The sequence below is a fragment of the Lissotriton vulgaris genome, chromosome 12, assembly GCF_964263255.1.
Source record: "Lissotriton vulgaris chromosome 12, aLisVul1.2, whole genome shotgun sequence".
NCBI classification, from domain to species: domain Eukaryota; kingdom Metazoa; phylum Chordata; class Amphibia; order Caudata; family Salamandridae; genus Lissotriton; species Lissotriton vulgaris.
Window position 1 is genome coordinate 630,977,382 of NC_141700.1, and position 24,248 is coordinate 631,001,629.

A 24,248-nucleotide genomic window follows, 5' to 3' on the forward strand; every position below is an offset into this window, starting at 1 on the left:
AACAGGAGAATATTTTTAATAGCAGACGCACATATGGGTTTGGGTCTTAGGCACAGAGAGATCAAGGAATCACTGACTGAATTACAATCAGTATTCTGGTGGCCGGGAATGAGGGTAGAACACCAAATATATGCAAACAACTGTGAAAACTGTAATTGGGATCGCAGTAGCGAACCTTGCTACCGGCTACCAGTCAGAAAGAGTGTAACTCTGCCTACACCCCATCCTGCGTCCTATTAATAGTTAAGGCTAAAAGCACTTAAAAAATGAGGCCTCCAGCGTTCGGCTGACGCTAGAACGGTTATAAAAGATTTGCGAGTCCATATCGGCATATACGCAATTACCACGTTCCATTCTGACCAGGGTCCTGCTTTCAGCTCTCGAGCCTTTAAGGAGGCCATGGCCAGCATGGGAATTGGGTTGCGGTATTCTTGTCCGTCATACCCCTGAAGGGAACAGTGTGGTAGAAAGAAAAAACCGTGACATAAAGCAATCTATAACAGCGAAGGTATTAGGTTCAGGTGCTGGGTGGGTCAAACATTTAATAAGTGTCCAGACTAGTCTTAACAACATGCCAAGAAATTCTCTAAAAGGTTTCAGCCCATACGAACTATTGTTCGGAATTAGAATGCGAGTTCAGGACCTCGATAGTCAGATGTCAGTGGTACAAGAAAAAACAACAGACTTTGACATCAAAGATCGTTTGGCTGTTTTACAGGAACTGAATGAAACAAGAAAATCATTAAGCAACATAAAGTTAAAGCAACAGCCAAGTACCACTGACGAGGCACCACCCGCAACAGCCCCAGCAAGGCCTGTCTGGATTCCAAAGATTGGGGATCTAGTCAGAGAAAAGATCGTGGTGAAGAAGGAATTTGGGCCTTCTTACAGAAAAGCAGTACCTGTCTTAGCAGTCACCGGAACAAGATCAGTTGTGCTACCGCCCCTTGCTGGTAAAAAGGAGAACAGAGTTGTGTCTATCGATCTGGTAAAACCACAAGCATGTGGCCTATAATCAACAGTAGGCCCAGTGGACTCCCAAGAAACAACAGAATATCCAAACTTGCAACAATCCAAGAGGTTCAAACTGAAAGACTAATCACATTCGATCAGCCTGCAGTGCACAATGAAGGACTATGCAATAATGCCATGGAACTCGTGCCTCTTGAAACACAGATTGAAACAGTTCGTCAAGAAACAACACCAGTCTACAATGATGTGGCATCAGAAAGTGCTACCGAGAGACAGATTGAAAGAACAATCCCATCAATTGACAGAACTGCCTCTGGTTATTTCATCAACTTCGACAACTTCTCTGAAGATTTAAATGACCCCGAAGTGATGCCAGAAACAAAAAAGTCTTTTAAAGAAAAAGCAACGGAACTCTTTCATCAACTAAAGGAAATCTACCTTATTTCCCCTTGGCTAGAGTTCTGGTTCGGACTAGGTGTATTTTTCCTCTTGCTTTGGCTCATCATGGTACTGTGTTTGGGAAAATTCATTGAAGGAAAATATATTACAATGGACACAGCAAGTCAGAACATCAACCTAGTCCTGAAACCACACAGATCGTCCCACGTGAAGAAAAGAGAACTGTCAACAGTAAATGTCACAGCAATTCCAATACCTGGTGGGGTAGTATGGGAGAAAACAGACTATGAGATATATGGTCCGGTCGAAATCCTGAAGTATCCTCATCAACTAAAGGTTTCCTTAAGTGACTTTGTGACACCTAGTACATTCTCTGATGATTGGGACTTTAACAGTATTAATGACATGATGTCTGATTTAGTAATGTCAGCTAGATTCACAGATCATGATTATTTACAAGGTTCATCTAGTTATGAGCAGTTATTCTGTTACACCCACTATGGGGATCATTACTTGCATAAATCTGCACAGTCTAGAAATGTTTTTATGTATAATCAATGGGAACATTGTTCTACACCACCTAAAAGCAGTTCTAAAGCATTTTTTGAGAAATTCAAATACTTCTCAGGGTTTAACACAAGTGATGCAGAAACGTTTTATTATAAACTGTTAGATAAAACAGGAATGAAAACAATGCTGACAAATTCTAAATTGATATATTCAGAAGCATTTTATGACAAAATGATGACATTTGGTTTTGATTATTGGAAAAATAATATTGAAACGAAAACAATTTGGGGTACAAAAGATTGGCAGGTGCAAGGCATAGAAGCACTATTTAGAACCTGCATGATACCAGAACAAATGTTATTTTTAAATGACACAATACACCAAACATCTTGTCTTGGCCTAGCTAAGATCAAAGACCTTAAAACACCGTCTATACCAAAGCCAATACCTGAAAATGCAACCGCGGATATTGAGTTAGACGTGTCACAAGTTTTACATTTCAACAGAACACATCCTGATTGGAAAAAGTGGTTAATCTGGCCTACAGACACAAATAGCTGTCAAGATAGATTCCTGAATAAAACACAGGGGTTAAAAATGACCAGATTAGACCCTAGATATTCCCAGAGACAACATCCAGGGATTATAACAACATACAGTGTAGGGAAACTCTGCCTTGAATGGCTAACCTCGTCCACACTGGCTGAAATTAAACAACACTTGTCTTTACTAAAAGATGGTGCTGATTTGTGCGATTTCATTCTTGGACCACGCAAACAGCGTCAAAAGCGTTTCATAGCGACCAGTATCTATGCTGCTTACAACGAGGCTTGGAAAGTAAAGCAAATTGAAACTGCTGAAAAAATACGAGAAATTGATCGTATTAATTTGGAGAAATCACTTTCTGTGGTAGACAATGGGTTAATGACTCTGTCTTCCAGAATATATTCTTTGGACAATATTGTATCCTCTGCCTTTGATGTGATAGACAGAGATTTGCTAATGTTACAACATGGCCAATCTCAATTACGCTCTATTATATAATTAGGCTGGACGCTGCAAAATCTTCGTTCAGGCTATGTGCCTTGGCGTTTAATCAACACAACGTCATTATTTTACAGTTTTAACCTTACTGATAAACAGATCAGTTTGGCACAGAAAGGAGCAGACTATACAATCCTGAGCATCGAAAAACTCGAGAGATTACCATTGACAATGTCAGAGAGTCCTGTCATTGAATGGATAATACACGGAATTATCACAATTCCGATAACAACTTTCCGATTTAAAAAGTGCCTTGAGTACATACCTGCTGGTCAATATGAACAATTGGGTAAAGGATATGTAAAATCCGAATGGAAATTACCATACACTCATTCTTGCTATAGTGACAGCAACGAAAATGTATTTCTTAGTGGTGAGAATTGTAAACATTCACTAAGCGGTATACTTTTGTGTCAGGGTATTAATTTACACGGAGCATGTGATGGAAATTCAAACAACCTTTCATGCCACCAGCTAGTCACACCTGCAACTCAGATAGAGCCCTTCTTTATGCAACTCTCAAACGGGAGTTACATTCTTAGAACGGATCACAGATGTTGTGGCCTCGTGCCAGGGAAAAGTTATCTAGTAGAAGTAACATCCATGGTCAAATGCTGTATGCAAGCATTGTTTCCGAGTGGGCCTCCAGACATAGTGACTTCCATCTGGCCTCGTCTGAATCTCTATTCTATACGAATTGATACATTAAGCAAAATGAAATCTGTACTTTTACAGACAACAGTGCCTATAACGTCATCTAAAGAGACGTATGATCTTCTAGTTGCAAGGACAGCTACTGAAGTTCATGACCTTTTATCAACAAATTGCCCCGTGCATTTCGTAGAAATGTTCAGCCAACTCCTTAACATGTCTAGTGCAACAAGCATCCAGGCATATTTAAGACAGTCTTTACGGGACTACTAACACCCTTCCAGGCAATTTTGGGAATCTTTCCTAATTTTGTGCACTCCATTTTTGGCGGCATACCATTATTTTTGGGACTCGTCGCAGGGATTCTATTTTTGACCCTCCTGCTTCGTTATGGCAAGCCTCGGCTCAGACATAGCTCCCATGGGAATGGAAGAGACAATACTAGCAATGCGCTACCGGGACAGGATAACTAACGTCCTTGGATTGGCCAGGCTGAGAGATCTAAACATGACCTGGTTCCTTTCATTCAGACCGATATGGCAAAATTGCATTTTACCTGTGCTACGGTGTATGCTTTGCGGCGATGAATGCGTGTTGGACATCTGTCTTCCATCAGCAGTACCAATGGACGTCGATACTTTGCTCAGTCCAATAACGGCTCACGCATTGTGTTGTCCCCAGCGGCTACCAATCCTGATGACGGCATTCGTGGAGACTCCTGTACTACAGCCAAGTGGTAACAGTGGAGCGAGTGACAAAAGCAACATCATCCAGGTACACCGTTCTGTGAGCATTGCTGGTCCTGCCTTCGATGACAGCAATCATTCTCACACCTGCCAAGTTACAGCGCTATCTAATTTGGTTGAACTATCACCTGATTTTGTAGACCAATTCTTTGAGAGCCTGTCTGATACGATGTTCTCACCCGTACAGAAACAATAACTTTTAAGAAGCTTTTCCGACACACAGCGTTCCCATGAACTCTGAATTCGGCCTTCAGTTTTGATCAACAAAAACTGCCAGGAGCTTTGGAAATCTATTTTCTTTGAATTGGACAATTTTTCTAATATTGACCTTTTTTGGCACGAACAATTCTTTGCTTAACGTAAAAACTATTCTTAGAGAACAGAAGCTTCACACTTCTATTTCTAAACACATCTAGAGACATAACAACATTACACCAGCCTCTAGCACACATGTTATTACAATGCATTTTTATGTGATGATTTATCTCGCTTTTCTTCTGTCAGAGATACTTCATGTGTAATTCTTTTTGCATAATCGTTCATTGATTTCATATGCAATAATTTTTGAATGATTACTATGCTTTAAAAAAACGTACAGTACCTAAATTCATGTATTACAAGTACGCCTATTTCGAATGCATTTATGTATTTTGGGGTGGGCAATGTTACACATGCATCTAATTGCTTTAGTTTTAGTAATTTTGATGGACATTAACCCGTGGAGTGGGTGTTGCGTGTTTATCTAGGTTCCTGATCGATACTGTGACCTTATGCCCCTATTCGGCTATAAATCCATTTATTCCCTATATTGGCATAACCGTTCAAGTGCGATTTTCTGAAAAGTCATCTCTGGCCTCACACGAACAGAGCCACATTCCAGCATAGTTCTCTCTGCCACTTCCTTTGCGACCAATTAGTGCAATGACAGAGCAGTAGTCACTATCTGATATTCCTAGATAACACTCCGAGTTCTTCAACAAGATAAAAACTCAGCAAACCTGGAAATCCCCGCTTGCTGTGTTTTGATTAGTAATGGAACTCTAATGAGCAACTGATAACTATCACTTCCTAGTGACATCTTTAATTGACGTCTTATGTCCAGCAAACTTGCGTCAAACCCGGCACCTGTCAGGTATAAATATTACCAACGTTGCCTTAAGCAATGCGAGCTACTGTTGCTGATGCCAGCTGCCTGCAAGACCCCGTGTTGGTAAATCTAGCACTCTGTCGCTGCAGCCTGCTGTCCCTGTGGTGGTGAAGCTGCTGATACCATTATCGCTGCTAAAGCGCGAACTATGGTGCAGTACGCTTAAGGAGCTGAACAGCCGTCCTCTGCGAAGACATCCAGCAGATTCCAGCTGCCCGCGGACGCTGTCCCCCCTCCTTCCTCGACGCGCTGAAGAGACCCGCTGCCTTTCTCGTGCAGAGAAATCCAGCCACAGCGTTTCCGGTCTACCCTCGCGGGTGACTGGGATATCGAGAGAGACCCCTGAAGGAGATACCAATCCTCCATCATTCTGTTCAGAGGTATGGTGTTGACTAAACCCTTAAACGAGAATTCTTGAAACAAACCTTGGCAAAACCAACTTAACTTAAAGCTACTTACTTACTCCCCTTCCACGTGTTAGGCTTAGGTCAGGCACACTGGGGTAGGCTTAGTTAGAAGCACCAGTTGAGTATGTTAGCCTAATGTATATATGACTGTATATATGTTTTATTACTTTTAAACCATTGTATGGCTAAGAAACCATATCAATGCTTTTACAGTTCTATTTCGCAATACTTATCTTACTGTACGTACTTTTTATAATAACAATTCTTGCAATTATGGCAATACATTTCTCTTGTACGAGAAGAAAGACTGTTCAATAAATGTTAACCCTTTATTGACAAACGCCCGACTCTCTATTCTCTACATCTCGTGAAAGTAAACTGCACTAGACTGACTGAGTGAAATACATGTCTATTGTTTCACACGACCCTAGAGATTGACTCTTGATCTGAGGAGCAAAGTTGTCATGTTGCACGGTTGTTGGAAAGCTGAATCCATTCTTGTCTGTGCCAAGGAAGCTGATCACTTCCTATGCAGAGAAGAAAGTTTCCAGTGACCTCTGAGCTAGTTGGTAACACAACCCAATTAAGTTTAGCATAGTCAGTGGAGGCCTGGAATATCCGCAGTTCCACGTCGATACTACTGTTTATGTTATTCCAATGCGCAGGGCCTAGTGGGAAACTAGGAACTACACTACACTACAGCTCTACATTCTAAGCACAAATGCTTATTGGGTAAGAGACATAATCCTTTCAGTTCATGCGACTGAATTCCTCAACAGCTTCCAATGCTCTTTAAAGTGATTCTTTATTCATTTCTTCATTGACATTCAAAATATAGTCCCAACCAATGAGTTTCTTTCCACTGGAACGTACTCCGCACTCTTACTCCATTTCAGATTATCAGTTCTTAAAACAAACAGTCCTAACTGTCAACAAGTTTTCACAGAAATCTGTTGTATTACATACAAATATCAAATAACCTGTATGGTATTCCTCTCCTAGTGAAGTCGATTCTCATGAGGAGGGAAAATGAGCCACTCCTAGACACCACATCTCAAAGAAGTGGGAAAAAGGGAAAAGATTCCTTTTTTTTATATAACCCGCACCCACTCTAGTAGGGGCATGCTTCATCATTAAGTTCACCCTGACTTAGAAACGTCGGGGTGGGCTCGACTGTATTCCAGGGTGCACTTTGAACATTTATTTCTAGAAGGGTGATACAATTAAATAAAATTCCCTTGCCAGCCCAAAGGTATCCCTTTATTAGCAGGGAGGATGGGAAAGATTAAAAACTGTAAAAGAGGCATTCATTGATTGACCCCATTAAAACGCCAACATGGTTCTGCCCTACACTACTGGCTTAAAAAGGTCCTGGGCATTCGCCAGAGTGGAAAACTATTATTGCTTCCCCAATTAAGTCGTATTATGTCCTACGAGGATAGTAGATGGAATGCAGACAAAAAAATATTTGTGGATGCAATAACTATATTTAGTCGCCTTTTTAAGAGTACCTGAAAGAAAAAACAGTATATGGCTGGGAGAATTAATGCCACAGTGTGTGTTTGTAATAGTTGCGCTCATCACTCTCTGATGTGAAGTGCCTTAAATACTGCCGGTGGTGACTGGTGCGTTTTTCCACTTTCGGTGTCGTACTCACTCACAGCATGTCACATTGTACCTGGCATGCTTTAGCAAATTAATTTCTAGACCTACTTATGGGGCTGTTATCTGATCACTCAGTTTAAATATCACACCACATACTCAACATATAACCATTTATGACGACCATTTGATGCTAATAAGTACAAATAAATGACATTTTAGCCGAAGGCCTTGAAATGCCTCATACACTTACCATACTGATGGGTAAATTATACCCTTCGAGGTGTGACAGGGGTATGCCCTGTAGTCAAACCCTGGGGTTCATGTTGCCGAAATTTTATGGAAAAGGAAAAACAGAAAACTGCCATGGTGTCAGAGTTTCTTATTGAATAAAGGGACGGAAAATTGTGTTTTTTGCCAAATTACTGATATGACAAGCACCAAACTACACACCAGGTTACTCCTGGCAAAGAACGGCCCAGTGTCACAAATACTCACATCATCAAGGGTCCCTACCCTCTGTGAAACTGCTCAGCCTCCTCTTTCCCCAGCTGGTGACAAACAGATGCCGGGCGGGGGGGGGGGGCGGTATTTATCCCCCGGGTTCAGTCTAGCAGATACTGATTGTGGTGAGATTAACCAATGCAGTCGAAGAGCAGCGCATCCTGTGGTAAGGAGCATCTGTGGCTACTAATGCTGCTAAAGCTCTTACAGATGTCCCTGGGGCTCATGTTAGGAGGATCTAATGAGCCTGATGATGTGCACACCAGGTTCCTCCTGCACGCTCCTTAAATGAGACCCGTGCCTCCGATTGCGGCCTGGGTAACACCTTCCGGACCTGCTACTTGCCTGTGTGGTGCATCATGGTAACTGTGGGTCACTAAATTACAACAACCCTTTCAGTGCCGACATTCCCCTACGGCGGCGATAGATTGATGACGTGCTGGTCATCCGGCATGGTGCCAATACTATCATCCAACCATTTATGACATGGCTCAATGGCAGGAACCCATTTTTGAGATTTCCCATGACAACAGATAAGAACTCCATGTCCTTTATCAATGTCGCCATTTCAGCGAAGGATGGGAGACTCACGACCTCGCTATATAAAAACACAGATCGAAATAGTCTCCTGCACTTAAATTGTGCACACCTCCGAGCTTTCAGAGAAAATCGACCCATAGGACAGTTTTTGAAGATTATGAAGAACAGCTCTGATGTTTCGGATTTCAAGAAGGCAGCTGATATTCTCACCATAAAGCCTAAAGAAAAAGCATATCCTGATAGGATCATTAAGAGATCTCAGGAAACGGGCACATTACATCCCAAGGGAATCACTACTGCAAACCAACAGCATGCGGGACAAGGACACCGTGATCTTTGCCAGTACTTATTCCTTTTCTAAAACCATCAAGAAGGTTGTTAACAAATAGAGGAGGATACTTATATCCAACCAGCTATCCTTTACTAAACCTATGTTTTAGTTCAAACGGAACAAAAGCATTAGAAACAGATTGGTCCACAGTAACATATGTCAAGGAGCCCCGAACGACAAACAACATTGTGAGACCTTCCTTCAGTAACAGCGCTTTACCCATGTGGTAACTGCGCTGTATACCCTCTAACTGAACAGTCAAACATACTGGATCTTGGACTGCTATTGCTGTGGGAACAGAGAACCCACACTAATTGCACATCAGCAGGACAAACGAGGTGCGGAAGTTGTACCCACACATCGTTGGTTCGGTGTTTGGTGTGCGACCATGACACCAAGTTGTGCTCATATTGCTCGGCCGTGGCCCGAAGGCTTTGAAGGAGCAGTCTCTGAAGCTAGCAGCCTGGAATGGAACTCTATGGAAGTTGAGATCCCAGTCGAGAGGAAGGTCCTGGGATCGTTCACTGAGCCCAAAGTCCTCTTAGTCCAATTCGAAGTTCTCGGAACACTCAGTATGAGGCACAAAATAAAGCACAAGAAGTCAAAGTGCTTTTTAACGTATCTTTGTCTGTCGATGAGACGAGGGAGCGTAGGCGTTCTAGGCCTCATTCCCTGAAACCTGCGCCAGGCCGACTCTGCTCCTCCCTGAATTTCCGAAGGCCGAAGCGACCCCCACCCAACGGAAAGAGTTCTTTGAGGCCATGCACCCCATCTGCTTCCATGCTGGGGGGGTCCCAGGGATCCATTTCTGGACCCGCACTGACACTGGTCATGCCACTTCGAACTTCCCTGGCATTGATGCAGATGGCTCCAGCGGCGCCATCCCCATTGTCATCTCTAACTCCGATATGGAACCTGAGGGGCGTCCCCCAATGCAGACTCTGACGTTGGCAGGAGCCTCCTAGATTGGAGTGGCCTTATTTTCACGAGCTAGGCCTCAATGAAGATTGGTAGGGGCCACTGGACACTTTAGAATACCAGCCCTATGAGGAACAATTAGTGTATGGACTGGTGTAAAAACCTGGGTAAGGCCATCAGCCTGGATACGTGTCTAGATGCAGGTCTTCTTTCTCCCCCTACTGTGGCTACGGAGGAGGGAGCTTCTTACTGAATGGTGGTGTGGAGGGCGGCTGAGGTCCTTGACCTTCAGATTCTGACTGTGGCAGCAAAGACTCTTGATAGAGGTGCTGCATTCGGGAGTCTCCACATCAGAACCTTTACTCCCATTCAGTGATGCCCTCACTGATGTCCTGTTGGGTACCTTGTCCAAACCCAGAACAGGGCCTCCTGTGAATAGGACGATTGCCCGCCGCCATCGCCCGCAACATGGGGACCCAAACTTCTTCACACAACACCCTACCTTTGAGAACTTGGTGGTGCAAGCCTTCTCCTCCCAAGGTAATTTCCCTACCGCTCCCCCGGATAGGGAATCCAAAAGGCTGGTCTGATTTGGCAAGAAGATGTTTTTTTCCGCCAGCCTGGCATTGCGGTCCGTGAACACTGCATGCCTTTTGGGACATTATTCCCACACTTTGTAGAATACGGTTGCGCAAGTGGTGCCACAAGACCAGGAGGAGTCCCTGGCTGTATTCTCCCAAGCTGTCACCGATGGGAGGAAGGCAGCAAAGTTCACTATTCGATGCTGACTTGGCACAGCCGACTCACTAGGCAAGGAAGGGTTTGTCACTCAAGCCCTTTAAGGATTCTCATACTACGACCAGTTCCTTGGCCTCTGCTGACCCACGTCCACCCCAATCTGCATTTCCCTCCTTTCGTGGTTCGAAAGTGGCTTCTATCCACACCAGTTCCCTCAGCCACCGTGCCACGCAGGCTCCCCAGCCTCTGCATTGCCGAGGGTGCAGTACCCACAGATCTCATGGGTCAGGTGGTCAGCGGTCTGGTCAGTCTGCCACCCCCTCCTACTGCAACTGTTGCCAAACCCTCCTAATCTGCGCCCAAATGGTGTCAGGATTTGCCATCACCTGCTCCATTGTTAGTGCATAACATCAGACAGGTGGGTTTTGCAGTTTTACCAAAGGAGCTATTCCCCACTCCCTCCTTTGAGGCTACCTTTTCCCATATGCCACCATCTCACAATCAGCCGTCTGAGGATCATCTGTCTGTTCCCCCTGAGGAGGTCACAGCTCTCTTGGGCAAGAGAGCCACAGAAAGGATTCCGGCGCCAGAAGTAGGCTGTGGCTGGTTTTCCCGCTACTTTCTGTTTCCCCAAAAGGACAAGGGTGTTCGTTCTATTCTCAATATCCAAACTCTCAATTTCTTCCTCAAATAGAAATGCTAAATACTCATGATAACTTAGATCTCGTCTGCCCGGGACCTAGGAAACTTGATTGTAACGTTAGATTTACAGGATGCTTTTATCATATTCCCCTTATGCCTACCCACCTGCACTATCTGCGGTTATCGTAGGCCACAAACCATTTCAGTTCACCGTGCTTCCTTTTGGACTTACCAGCGCCCCTTGGGTGATCCCCATGGTGATTGCGGTGGTTTCAGCTCATCTGCGGAGGCCGGGGTGTCAGTCTCCCCCCTACCTCAACGACTGGCTGCTGAAGGCAGATTTGCCCCAGGCTGTTGTCTCTCGCCTCCAGACTACTGCAAACCGTCTGTACTCGCTGGGGTTCACTATTAACATGTAGAAGTCACACCTGACTCCCTCTCAGACTCTCCCTTTCATAACCATCCTTTTATCTGAGCTGTTCTGGACACAGTGTAGTTTCTGGTTTATACTCCAGAGCAGTGAGACCAGAAGAATTTTCAGGCTAGGATATCGATTTTTCAGCCTATATCCTGGGTTTTAGTGAGACTTACTCTCAGGCTGCTGGGCCTCATGGCCTTCTGCATCCTACTGGTGATACATGCCTAATGGTTTATGCTGGCTCTGCAGTGGGACCTGAAGTTCCAGGGGGTGCAGTATCGGGGTAATTTTTCCGACCGTGTCCAGATCTTGGAGGGAACTGCAAACAATCTGCAGTGATATCTAACGAACTGCGATTAGGTCAGAGGCAGACGCCTCTCCCTTACCCAACCAGATCTCACAGTAGTGACAGATGTATCACTCCTGCAATGGGGCGTCCATCTGGGAGAGGTAGAGACCAGAGGACTCTGGTCTCTGGCAGAGTCTGGACTCCACCTCAACTTGCTGGAGCTCTGTGTAAATCGACTGGCATTCGGGGTAGGCTGGTACAAGTGTTCACAGACCGCAGCACCGCCATGTGGTGCTGCAACAGATGGGACAAAGTGGGGTCCTGGACCCTTTCTCAAGAGGTCCTACCTCTCTGGACATAGCTACAACAGCAGGGCATATCCCTGGTTATGCAACACCTGGCAGTTTGTCTGAATGCCAGAGCATAAACTCAGCCGAAGATGCCTAGCGGATCACAAATGACATCTCCAACTGGAGGTGGCGCAAGGTTTCTTTCAGCAGTGGGGAGAGTCTTGGTTAGATCTGTTCGCCTCTGCCGAGAATGCAGTATTCTGTGCTGGAGTTTCAAAGGCAGCACTCGCTTGCAGACTCTTTTTGGGTTAAGTGGAGCTCAGGCCTCTCCTGTATGCCTTTCTGCCATTACCACTCCTACCCAGAGTTCTCAAGATGATCAAGAACTGAGCCCAAGTCATCCTAGTGGCTCCAGACTGGGCACGTAGAGTCTGATATCCTGAGCTACTGAACATGTCCATTGATCCTCCAATCAGGCTGCTCCTTCGGGAAGATCTTCTGTCGCATCAGTAGAGGAGGATTCTCCACCCGAACCTGTACACTTTCTGTCTTCTTGCATGGATATTCTTCTCTGGTCATTCTGGCTTGATTTGGAGGTATTTCTGCAAAATATTATTTACTTGAGGAGGTGTTTTTATAAATTGAATGCATCATCAGTCAGTGGTGCTAAATGACGGTGAGACACAATGGTGATGGTCTGGCAGATTTCCATCATCTTCATGCGTAGATCGAACAGCCTATTAGAGATTGCACATTGCTGCAAAGCTTAAAAGGATTTGAAACCTAGTCCAGTGCAAAGCCTCCTCAATCTTTTTCCTCCCATGCATAGTGGTTGAAATATTGGAGAGTCTGTGAAAAGCCAGCCCCAAAGGACATATGGTATCAAAAAAATTGTTAATGAGTCTCATGACTCAAAGGCAAGCACAAATCCTATCAAACGCCACCAGTATACAGCATGCAGAGGGCATTGCTTATTTTCTTCATTGTCGCTTTTTCCATGTGTAGCTGCGATGTGTACCTACATGTAAGATAGTGGGTTTTTAGTTGCGAATGATGAGACTTTCACAAGTATTTCGGCATCAACCTTCCCTTTACTTGGGAACAAAGTACCCCCATTGTAGCACTTGAGTCTCCAGGTAGTGAAGCAGAACAGTCCAAGGACTACACAGGGGAGGCGGTGTGGGTTAGTGCTTCGAACCTGATGGTACACAACATCTGAAAGAGACACGTTAGTGATAGATTCCTTACCTTAGAATATCCCCAGGCGTCAGACTGGATCCGGAAAGTTTTGCGTAGCAGTACCCTTGCGCGTCGGTAGGCGTCGTCTGCGGCTCCGCGTCCGTCGTGGGCGCCGTGATGACGTCGTCGGAGTACTTAGACGCCGCCTCCGCGTGCTGACGTCAGTTCTTCTTTTTTCCGCGCCAGCCAGCGCAGATCTGGAAAGAGCAGTTCCCTAGTCATTTTTTGACTAACTTTTTGGATCTTTTTGATCTATTTCGAAGTCTTCACGACTCCGACGGTGCCTTTAGGGATGCCCGGCTTCAAGCACTGCGACGGTTGCGAAAGCCTCATGTCAATTACGGATCCGCACCGCCTGTGCCTGACGTGTTTGGGCGTCGACCATGACGACGAGGCCTGCTCCGACTGTCGGGCCCTCTCGAGGAAGGCCAGGCGGGGTATGTAACACTTACAACGCAACTTTTACGTCGCATTCCGTTACAACGCAGATTTTACAACGCGGGATCCATTACATCGGATGTCATTACAATGCATGGCATTACATCGCAGATGCTACTACAACGCATACTATTACATCGTAAGTATTGGTAAGTATTTAATTTTTTATTTATTTTATTTAATATTATTTAATTGATTTAATTATTATTAATTATAAAAAAAATATTTATTTTTGTTTTTAAATATTATAAATTAAATATATTAATTTAAGTGATTTTTTAAATAAGTATGAGTATAGGAGTATATGTTTTGGGGTACTGAGGTATATGTTTTGGGGTGTTTGGGTATTTATAGGTTTTAGGGCAGGGTTTGGGTTTTGGGGTACAGGGGTGTTTTTAGGTTTTTGGGCAGGGTTTGGGTTTCGGGGTACAGGGGTGTTTTTAGGTTTTAGGGCAGGGTTTGGGTTTTGGGGTACAGGGGTGGTTTTAGGGTTTGGGTTTTGGGGTACAGGGGTGTTGTTAGGTTTTAGGGCAGGGTTTGGGTTTTGGGGTACAGGGGTGTTTTTAGGTTTTAGGGCAGGGTTTGGGTTTTGGGGTACAGGGGTGTTTTTAGGTTTTAGGGCAGGGTTTGGGGTACATGGGTGTTTTTAGGTTTTAGGGTAGGGTTTGGGTTTTGGGGTACAGGGGTGTTTTTAGGTTTTAGGGCAGGGTTTGGGTTTTGGGGTACAGGGGTGTTTTTAGGTTTTAGGGTAGGGTTTGGGTTTTGGGGTACAGGGGTGTTTTTAGGTTTTAGGGTAGGGTTTGGGTTTTGGGGTACAGGGGTGTTTTTAGGTTTTAGGGCAGGGTTTGGGTTTTGGGGTACAGGGGTGTTTTTAGGTTTTAGGGTAGGGTTTGGGTTTTGGGGTACAGGGGTGTTTTTAGGTTTCAGGTTTGGGTTTTGGGGTACAGGGGTGTTTTTAGGTTTTAGGGCAGGGTTTGGGTTTTGGGGTACAGGGGTGTTTTTAGGTTTTAGGGCAGGGTTTGGGTTTTGGGGTACAGGGGTGTTTTTAGGTTTTAGGGCAGGGTTTGGGTTTTGGGGTACAGGGGTGTTTTTAGGTTTTAGGGTAGGGTTTGGGTTTTGGGGTACAGGGGTGTTTTTAGGTTTTAGGGCAGGGTTTGGGTTTTGGGGTACAGGGGTGTTTTTAGGTTTTAGGGCAGGGTTTGGGTTTAGGGATAATTAAATTATATTTACCATTTTAAAATTAATTAAAATATATTTAATAAATTAAATTAATTATTTTACATTAATTACATTTTTTAATTAAAATAATTAAATTAAATAAATTAATATTATCAATTTAATTTAATTTCATTATAAAAAATATGTACATTAAACTAATTACTTTTTTTAAATTAAATTAAATTAATTACATTTTTTAATAAAATTACATTTATTAAATAGATATTATTTTATTAAATTAAATTAATGACAATTTTTAAATGTCTTTTAATTAAATTATTTAAAAAAAATTAATTACAATAAACTAAATAACATTTTTAAAAAAAGGTATACTTACCTATACTTACGATGTAATGCCATGCGTTGTAATAGCATCTGCGATGTAATGCCATGCATTGTAATGACATCCGTTGTAATGGATCCCGCGTTGTAAAATCTGCGTTGTAACGGAATGCGTTGTAACACAACGCGTTGTACTGACACCAATCCCCAGGCGGGAGCGGTCCCGCAGGCGACTCGAGATCCGCCAGTCGGCCCCGCGCCGTGTGAGGTCCCGGTCCCGGTCCCACGGGAGGTCGAGGGACAGGTCGCGGGGGCGGAGCCGTCACAGCTCCGGGAGTCGGCGCCACTCCTCCGGGTCCAAGTCGTCAGGTAAGAAGCATAAGAAGTCGAAGAGACATCATCGCTCTTCCGACTCCCCCCGACGCTCGCGCGATGCGGCCGGGGGTTCGGGTGACACCGCCCACGCGGCTCCTCAGGAGTCGCGGGCGCCGCGTCCGGCTCCATACCCCCCGGTCCCTGGGCTGAACGCGACGCCGGAGGAGATAGAGCGCTTCCTCATGGCCATGAGGTCCCTGTCTTCTCCGACGGGTTCCGCGGCGCCTTCGGGCCCAGTGAACCCGTCTGGGGGCCCTAGTGGGTCGGGGGATGCGACCCCGACGCCGTCGGGTGCTTCTGCCCGACGCCGCCGGCGTCTTCGACGCCGGCGCCGCAGGGCTCCACGATCCCGACTCCGCCGCTGCCCTCGGGCTCGGCGCCGCAGGGTTCAACGGTTCCAGCGTCGTCGGTGCCTTCGGGCCCGACGCCGCAGGGTGCCGTTCGGCCCTCGTCGGGCGCTGGAACGTCCCCGGTGGACCTTACGACCCCCCCGGGGTCGGTCCGTGTGGTGTCCCCTCCGGCGTCGGCCCCGGCCGACGCCGTCCCCGATGCCTCCTCTCTATGGGTTCCGGCGTCGGGACGGCGCCTGTCGGCGCCGATCTCGACGCCGTTCGGGGATTTCCATCCCTATGAACCATCCTCATTCACTTACGACCCTGAGTCTCAGGAGATGGGGGAAGAGGTGGATTGGGAGGGGTCTGAGGACCCTCTGACAAGGGAATGTCAGTCTACAATGGACTGGTCAGGAGACCTTGGGGAGGCCAGTGGCCTGGACACCTCTCCAGACACTGGATTCATCTCTCCTCCTTCCGTGGCTTCGGAGGAGGGCGCGACATATAGTGTGGTGTTGATGAGGGCTGCTAAGGCATTGGGCCTTGAGCTCCCCGTCGCGCACGTGAGGACTAACCTCCTCACTGAGGTCCTTAAGCCGCAGTCATGCTCCATGGAGCCTCTGCTGCCGTTTAATGAGGCCTTGTCGGACGTTCTTTTGGGCACTTGGTCCAGGCCCGCTACAGGTTCGCCTGTAGATAGGAACGTGGCCAGACGCCACCACCTGGCTCCGGGCGACCCATGTTTCCTGTCCACCCACCCCACCCCGAGAGTCTGGTTATCCAGGCCTCTAATTCCCAGACCGCCTTCCCGTCGGCTCCCCCTGACCGGGAATCCAAGAGGTACGAGGCCTTTGGCATAAAGGTATTCTCGTCCCTTAGCTTAGGACTGCGGTCTTCCAACACCGCATGCCTCTTGGGCCGTTACACCCATTCTATATGGGAAACGGTGGCGGAAGTGCTGCCAGAGTGTCCGTTGGAGGTACGGGCCAAACTCGGCCAAGCCCTAGTGGAGGGCCGGGACGCAGCGAAGTACTCGATCAGGTGCGGACTGGATACCACTGACTCGCTGGGCAGAGCGATGGCTACGACGGTGGCGATTCGACGCCACGCCTGGCTCAGATCCGCCAACTTCTCAGCTGATGTCCAGAATACCCTCATGGACATGCCGTTCGATGGCCGTCGCCTCTTTGGCGATAAGGCAGACCACGCGCTTGAGCGCTTTAAGGACTCCAGGGCTACGGCCAAGTCCTTGGGCCTCTCGGCCCCGCGCAAGCAAGTGGGTGCCTTTCGCTCCTTTCGTGGCCAAGGAAGGGGCATCCCCACGCGTGCCGCCAGCCACTCGCCGCAAACTGTCGTCCAGCGCGGCGGCGGCCGTGGAAACCGCCGTGGAGGGGGTCGGGGAGGCAAGCGGAGCCAGTCCACACCTGCCCCCGCAGCATCCGCCTCTAAACCCTCCTAGTCCGTGCTTTTCGGCCCATGTGACGCCAGTGGGGGGCAGGGTTCGCCATCACCACTCTCACTGGCGCACAGTCACCTCGGACAGGTGGGTGCTGCAGATCGTCCGGAGGGGCTACTCCCTCCCCTTCGTGATGACCCCTCAAGCCATGCCACCGCAACACCACCGCGTATCGGGGGATCATTTGCGGCTCCTGCAGGAGGAAGTTTCGGCCCTCTTGGCCAAGGGGGCCATCGAGGGCGTTCCTGGGCCAGAAGTAGGTCGTGGTTGCTACTCCCACTACTTCCTGGTGCCCAAGAAGGGCAAAGGGGGCCTACGCCCTATCTTGGATCTGAGGAACGTCAACGGATTCCTCCGGAAGGAGAAGTTCAAAATGCTGACACTGGCTCAGGTCTTGGCTGCCCTAGACCCAGGAGACTGGATGGTAGCGTTGGACTTGCAGGATGCGTATTTCCACATCCCCGTCCTGCCGGCCCACCGGCGTTACCTAGGGTTCACGGTAGGCCTCGAGCACTTTCAGTTTACCGTGCTCCCCTTCGGCCTTACCAGCGCCCCACGGGTGTTCACGAAGGTGATGGCAGTGGTCGCAGCTCACCTGCGCAGGTTAGGGGTTTCAGTCTTCCCCTACCTAGACGACTGGTTGTTGAAGGCGGGCTCGCCCCAGGCAGTCGTCAGCCACCTCCAGACTACGGCGGATCTCCTGCACAGGCTGGGATTTTCCATCAATGGGCCGAAGTCACACCTGTGCCCCTCTCAGAAGCTCCTTTTCATCGGAGCGGTTCTCGACTCGGCGCAGTTTCGGGTTTACCCGCCCGAACAGCGAGTCCGGGATATTCAGGCCCTGATTCCGATCTTCGGGCCGTTATCCCGGGTTTCGGTTAGGCTGACGCTGCGGCTTCTGGGGCTGATGGCCTCCTGCATCCTTCTGGTGCATCACGCACGGTGGCGGATGCGGGCTCTGCAGTGGGACCTGAAGTTTCAGTGGGCCCAGCACCGGGGCAACCTTTCCGACCATGTCCTGATCTCGGAGGGCACTGCGAGACAGCTGCAGTGGTGGCTCACGGACCGCGATTGGGTCAACGGCAGATCCCTCTCCCTTCCCCAACCGGAGCACGTGGTTGTGACGGACGCGTCCCTCCAGGGCTGGGGTGGCCACTTGGGAGAGGCGGAGATCAGAGGACTCTGGTCTCCGGCGGAGTCCCGGCTCCATATCAATCTGTTGGAGCTGCGGGCGATTCGTCTGGCACTGAAAGCATTCCTCCCGTCTGTCCGAGGGAGTGCAGTGCAGGTGTTCACGGACAACACCACCGCCATGTGGTACTGCAACAAACAGGGCGGTGTGGCTCTGCGCCTCTGGCAATGGCTGGAACATCAGGGCGTGACTCTGGTGGTTCAACACCTGGCAGGTTCTCTGAACGCCAGGGCGGACGAACTCAGCCGTCGGTGCTCGATGGATCACGAATGGCGTCTGAACTCGGACGTGGCGCAAGGCCTCTTTCTGCGTTGGGGAGAGCCTTGGTTAGATCTATTCGCCACCGAAGAGAACGCGCAATGTCATCAGTTCTGCGCGTTGGAATTTCCAAGGCGGCACTCGCTCGGAGACGCTTTTCGTCGCGAGTGGAGCTGCGGTCTGTTGTACGCCTTTCCGCTTATACCTCTTCTGCCCAGAGTGCTGAAGAAGATCAAGCGCGACCGGGCACAAGTTATCCTTGTAGCTCCGGACTGGGCACGAAGGTACTGGTATCCCGAGCTACTCAGTATGTCAGTCGATCCCCCGGTTCGTCTGCCTCTTCAGGAGGACCTTCTGTCGCAGCAGCAGGGGACGGTCCTCCACCCGAACCTGTCCAGTCTCCACCTCCATGCATGGAGATTGAGCGGCGACAGTTGAGGCCATTTGACTTGCCTCCCGAAGTTTGCAACATCATTCTGGCAGCCAGGCGTCCCTTCACAAAAACGGTATACGCCTGCAGGTGGAACAGATTTGTGGCATGGTGCACAGCAAAGGCTGTGGATCCCCTCAATGCCCCTCTCTCTGAGATCCTTCTCTTCCTTCTTTCTCTTGCCCAGCAGGGCTCTGCTCTGGGCACTATCAAGGGCTATCTTTCGGCTCTTTCAGCCTTTTTGAGGCTGCCTGACCAACCTTCTTTGTTCAAGTCCCCTATAGTAAACAGATTTCTGAAAGGCATCACTCATTCCTTTCCTCCGGTTCCTTTTGTGATGCCTCAGTGGGACTTGAACCTGGTTCTAACATTTCTGATGTGCGCTCCCTTTGAGCCACTTCATAACTGTCCGCTTCGCCTTCTTTCTTTGAAGACTGCCTTCCTGGTAGCCATCACCTCTGCCAGGAGAGTGAGTGAGCTCCAGGCCCTCTCTTTCCTTTCAGTCCATCCGGACAAGGTTGTTTTGAGGACTAGGCCCTCCTTCTTGCCAAAGGTGGTCACGGCCTTCCACATTGGGCAGTCCATCACATTGCCCACCTTCTTTCCGCCTCCGAACCCCTCGAGAGAGGAGGAGAGTCTCCACCGTCTGGACCCAAAACGTGCGCTCTCGTTCTATCTGGACCGCACACGCCAGTTCCGGGTGGATGATCAACTCTTTGTTGGGTACGCGGGCGCTAAGAAAGGGAAAGCGGTGCACAAGAGGACCATTTCTCGATGGATTATCATGTGCATCCAGGCGTGTTACTCCTTGGCTAAGAAGGAACCACCTGTTGGGCTGTGGGCTCATTCCACTCGAGCCACAGCCACTACAACTGCCTTGGGCCGAGGTGTGACCTTGCAGGACATTTGCCAGGCTGCTACGTGGGCTTCGTTGCACACGTTTGCGAGGCACTACTGCCTGGACAGTTAAGTCCGGAGGGATGGCTACTTCGGCCATTCCGTTCTCCAGGACTTTCTGGTGTGATTATTGGTTCGCAGACCCACCACCACGGGGATGGTATTGCTGGGGTATCTATTCTAAGGTAAGGAATCTATCACTAACGTGTCTCTTTCAGATGCACAAGTTACTACTTGTGTAACGATATATCTGTAAGAGACATTAGTTAGTGATAGATTCCTTACCGACCCACCCATCCTCCCCGTTCTGCGAACCGATATCTAGGGTTAAGGTCATCCCCTTTCAGGGCCCTAGTTTCTTGGCACCAGTGTCGGTTTTTGTCATGGCTCTGCGCTTCTGGCGCGGAAAAGCTGTGGCTAAGAACTGACGTCAGCACGCGGAGGCGGCGTCTAAGTACTCCGACAACGTCATCACGGCGCCCACGACGCCGACGACGGACGCGGAGCCGCAGACGACGCCTACCGACGCGCAAGGGTACTGCTACGCAAAACTTTCCGGATCCAGTCTGACGCCTGGGGATATTCTAAGGTAAGGAATCTATCACTAACTAATGTCTCTTACAGATATATTGTTACACAAGTAGTAACTTGTGCAATGCACTCAATAAATCATTGTCCAAGGGTTCCCCCATCTCTCTGCTGTCCCTCTGAGGGTATGAGGAGGCCAGCACCACTGGCCCTGGTGTAACACTCCCAATCCCTGGGAGTTAGATTTTTACTCCAAGTCCATAACTCCATCCTTGTGGTGGAGTCAAATGGCTTCTCCTCCTGGTGTGGCATTCCTCCGGCATCATTGTTCCCAGGTCCAGAAAGTTCTCAAATGTCTCTCCCTTGTGCAGGGGTCTTTAAGTGGGAGTAATCATTTAGGCACCTTTGCCTAATCCCAGGATGCATATCATCACTCAACCCCAGCCCTAACCCTCCTACACAGAATTCTGGGATATTTAAACATATCGGCATGACGTTATCTAGGGAAGGACATTCCCTTGGAGCTTCAGCCTCACCCCAGCTGACACAGCTACCTTACTCTTTCCCATTAAAATTCAAAGGTGAACTCCTCCTGTGTTCGACTAAAGACATTTTTTGTTTCTGTATGCTTTGGCCTGTCCAGGCCATGTGCAGTGTGAAGGGTTAGTTAGCTCGTCCTGATTTGCTCCTCACTCTTTGAATTGCCATGAATAATCAATCAATCAATCAATCAATCATGGTATTTGTAAAGCGCCCTACTCACCCATGAGGGGGATGGGGGGGGGGGTTCGCTACTGCTCGAAGAGCCAGGTCTTGAGGAGTCTTCTGAAGGCGACTAGGTCTTCGGTCTGCCGTAGGTGGGTAGGTAGGGTGTTCCAGGTCTTGGCGGCGAGGTTGGAGAAGGATCTGCCGCCGGAGGTTGTTCGTTGAATGCGGGGGACGGCGGCGAGGGCGAGGCTGGTGGAGCGGAGCTGGCGGGTGGGGGTGTGGAAGCGGAGTCTGCTGTTCAGGTAGGCTGGTCCGGTGTTGTGGAGTGCTTTGTGTGCGTGGGTGAGGAGTCTGAAGGTGATCCTCTTGTCGACGGGGAGCCAGTGTAGGTTTGCCAGGTGGAGGGTAATGTGGCTGCGGCGGGGGACGTTGACGATCAGTCGGGCGGAGGCATTTTGGATGCGCTGTAGTCGTCATAGGTGTTTGGCTGGGATTCCGGCGTACAGTGCGTTGCTGGAGTCCAGCCTTCTGCTGACAAGGGCCTGTGTCACTGTTCTAATAATGCTAAGCACTGGCAAATGACTTCATTATGTGGGGAGGCCTTTGAACCTCATTCTGCCCACCAGAGTAATTAACCTGGTCCAGTAGTGAGGGACGGAATCTGCTCATGAGCTGATCCAGGGAATTATGACAATTCCTCAAGTGCCATAGGCTGTGCAGTTATGATAAGTGACAGTGGGTCTGCACTTGGGCTACATACTCACCCTAAGCTTGATAACGGACTTTTACCTGTAGGCCTAAGTAGGGGAAACCTGTTCTGTGGCACAGATGTAGCCCATTATGTGTAAATCAGTAAAGCACACAGACTGCCCAGCAGTTATTATAGATGAACACTATGAATGACTGATCACATTATAAACACTGCCTACCCGAGGTCAGCACCAGTCCCTGAAGGGTACCTGTGTGCAGATACTGGGCTGAGTTAGACAGTAGTCCCACATGCTTAACCCACACACATGAGCACATGCGTGTGCTCACATGTTTGTGTCTAGCCAGCCCGAGCCTGTTACACTAGCTGCGCAGCAGCAGACTTATTATAAAATTCAGACACTGGCAGTTAGCACTCCCAGTCCATTTCCACAGATATCTCTGTGAGTGACTGTGAAATTCACTCATAGTAAAAAACACAAACCGAACAGTAGTCTCTGTTTTATTAGTGTTTTACTTCAAACTGCTCAGGCGTATCCATTGGAACGCGGCTGAAAGGCTTGCCTTGAAGTTAATTAAGAGCATTTTTGTCTAACATGAAGACAACCAGTGTGTCATCGGTGTACGACACCACTTGCACGCCAAAGATTTCGATTAGCACAGCAAGCAGTTTTATATACGCGTTAAACAATATTGGGCTCAATGCTGACTATTGTGAAACACTGAACTCTGGGGGCTTAGGTTTTGACGTAGGGCGCCATCCAGACCGATTGACTGATGTCCGATAGAAAAGAACTAAGCCAGTCGATACGGGTTCACTGACACTAATGTTTCCTAATCGTTAAAATGGGTTGGGCAGGACACAGTATCAAAATCTGCACCGAGATCCAGGAGAAGCAGTGCTACTTGTTTCCCCATGTCCACTGCCAACTTAGTGGTGTCCGACACCTCAACAAGAATGGATTCTCTGCTGAAACCTTGTCTTTATCCAGATTGGGAGGGGTCTAATAACTTATATCTTTTAAGGGATTCGGAAAGTTGCAAATTACATACTAGTTGCTTATTTTGCTAAAACCACTTCAAAAGAAGCAGCACTGTAAACACTGTATACTTTAACCTACTCAGAAATGGTAACAAAGTGGATGGTCAGAAATTGTCAGTGATTGACAAATCTTTTTTCTTGTGAGGCAGCCTGTAAGTAACATGCCCAATTATCCCGGAACACTTCCCCCCCTCCCCCATACGACTCACCATAGATCTAGTTTTGCCAAAAGACTTTTAATGCCTCCTTAAAACCACTTTTTACCTTCACGCTGAATGGACACCCATGAGCAATTGTTTATATCTCTCCATTACATGAGCAATTCAGTGTTTTGCTGATTTAGGCTCCCTGCAGTTAGTTTTGTATAAACATGTTGATATTTTTGGGTTACCAAATGAACAGTTTTAGTGCGTTTCTGCGATAATGTGGTTAACAGAGCCCACAAGAAAGGAACTTGAATGCATAACATTTTGACCTCAGAGTAGTTTGAGATGATCATTCATCCTTATGTGTTTTTTTCCAGAAAATTTTGCTAGGCGATAAATTCCACAGTTGTGTTTTCCATTTTTTTCTCTCTATTCGTCCCTTCAGTTCTTTTCTTACTCTTCTCTTCAGAAATGTATGGCGCAGTCAATCTCAGGTATTTCTCCTTTATGTATTCAGGTGAACCAATGGAGACCAATCAATCAGAGGAGCCTATGGAGTACTTGAAATCGGCTCTGGAAGATCTTGTGCCTCTAATTACAGACCCTAACAGATTTGGAGGTATGGAAAAGGGAAACACTTTCAGAAAATCTCTTTTCCTATGCGTCTTGGAGGTGTCTCCCCTTGCCATCTTGTTCAGCTCCTTGAGTTGTAAAGCTGCCCTATTTTTTAATCTGCAAATCTTAAGAATGCCTTTGCCTGTCTTTTCTCCCATAATTAGCTGTCCAGTGTGTCTTGTGGGCCTCTGTCCTATGCACAACTGAGTGTCTACCTGTCCTCCCTCAGTTGTGCC

The 24,248-nt window shown here is 47.8% G+C and overlaps 1 protein-coding gene across 1 annotated transcript in view; it reads left to right on the top strand.

Moving 5' to 3' along the window:
* Positions 1-24,248, top strand: part of FANCA (FA complementation group A) — an 850,506-nt gene that overhangs the window by 349,072 nt on the left and 477,186 nt on the right. The window contains exon 22 of the mRNA XM_086945786.1: positions 23,915-24,016. Coding sequence (XP_086801912.1) covers positions 23,915-24,016 — 102 coding nt within the window. The remainder of the gene's footprint in view (positions 1-23,914; positions 24,017-24,248) is intronic.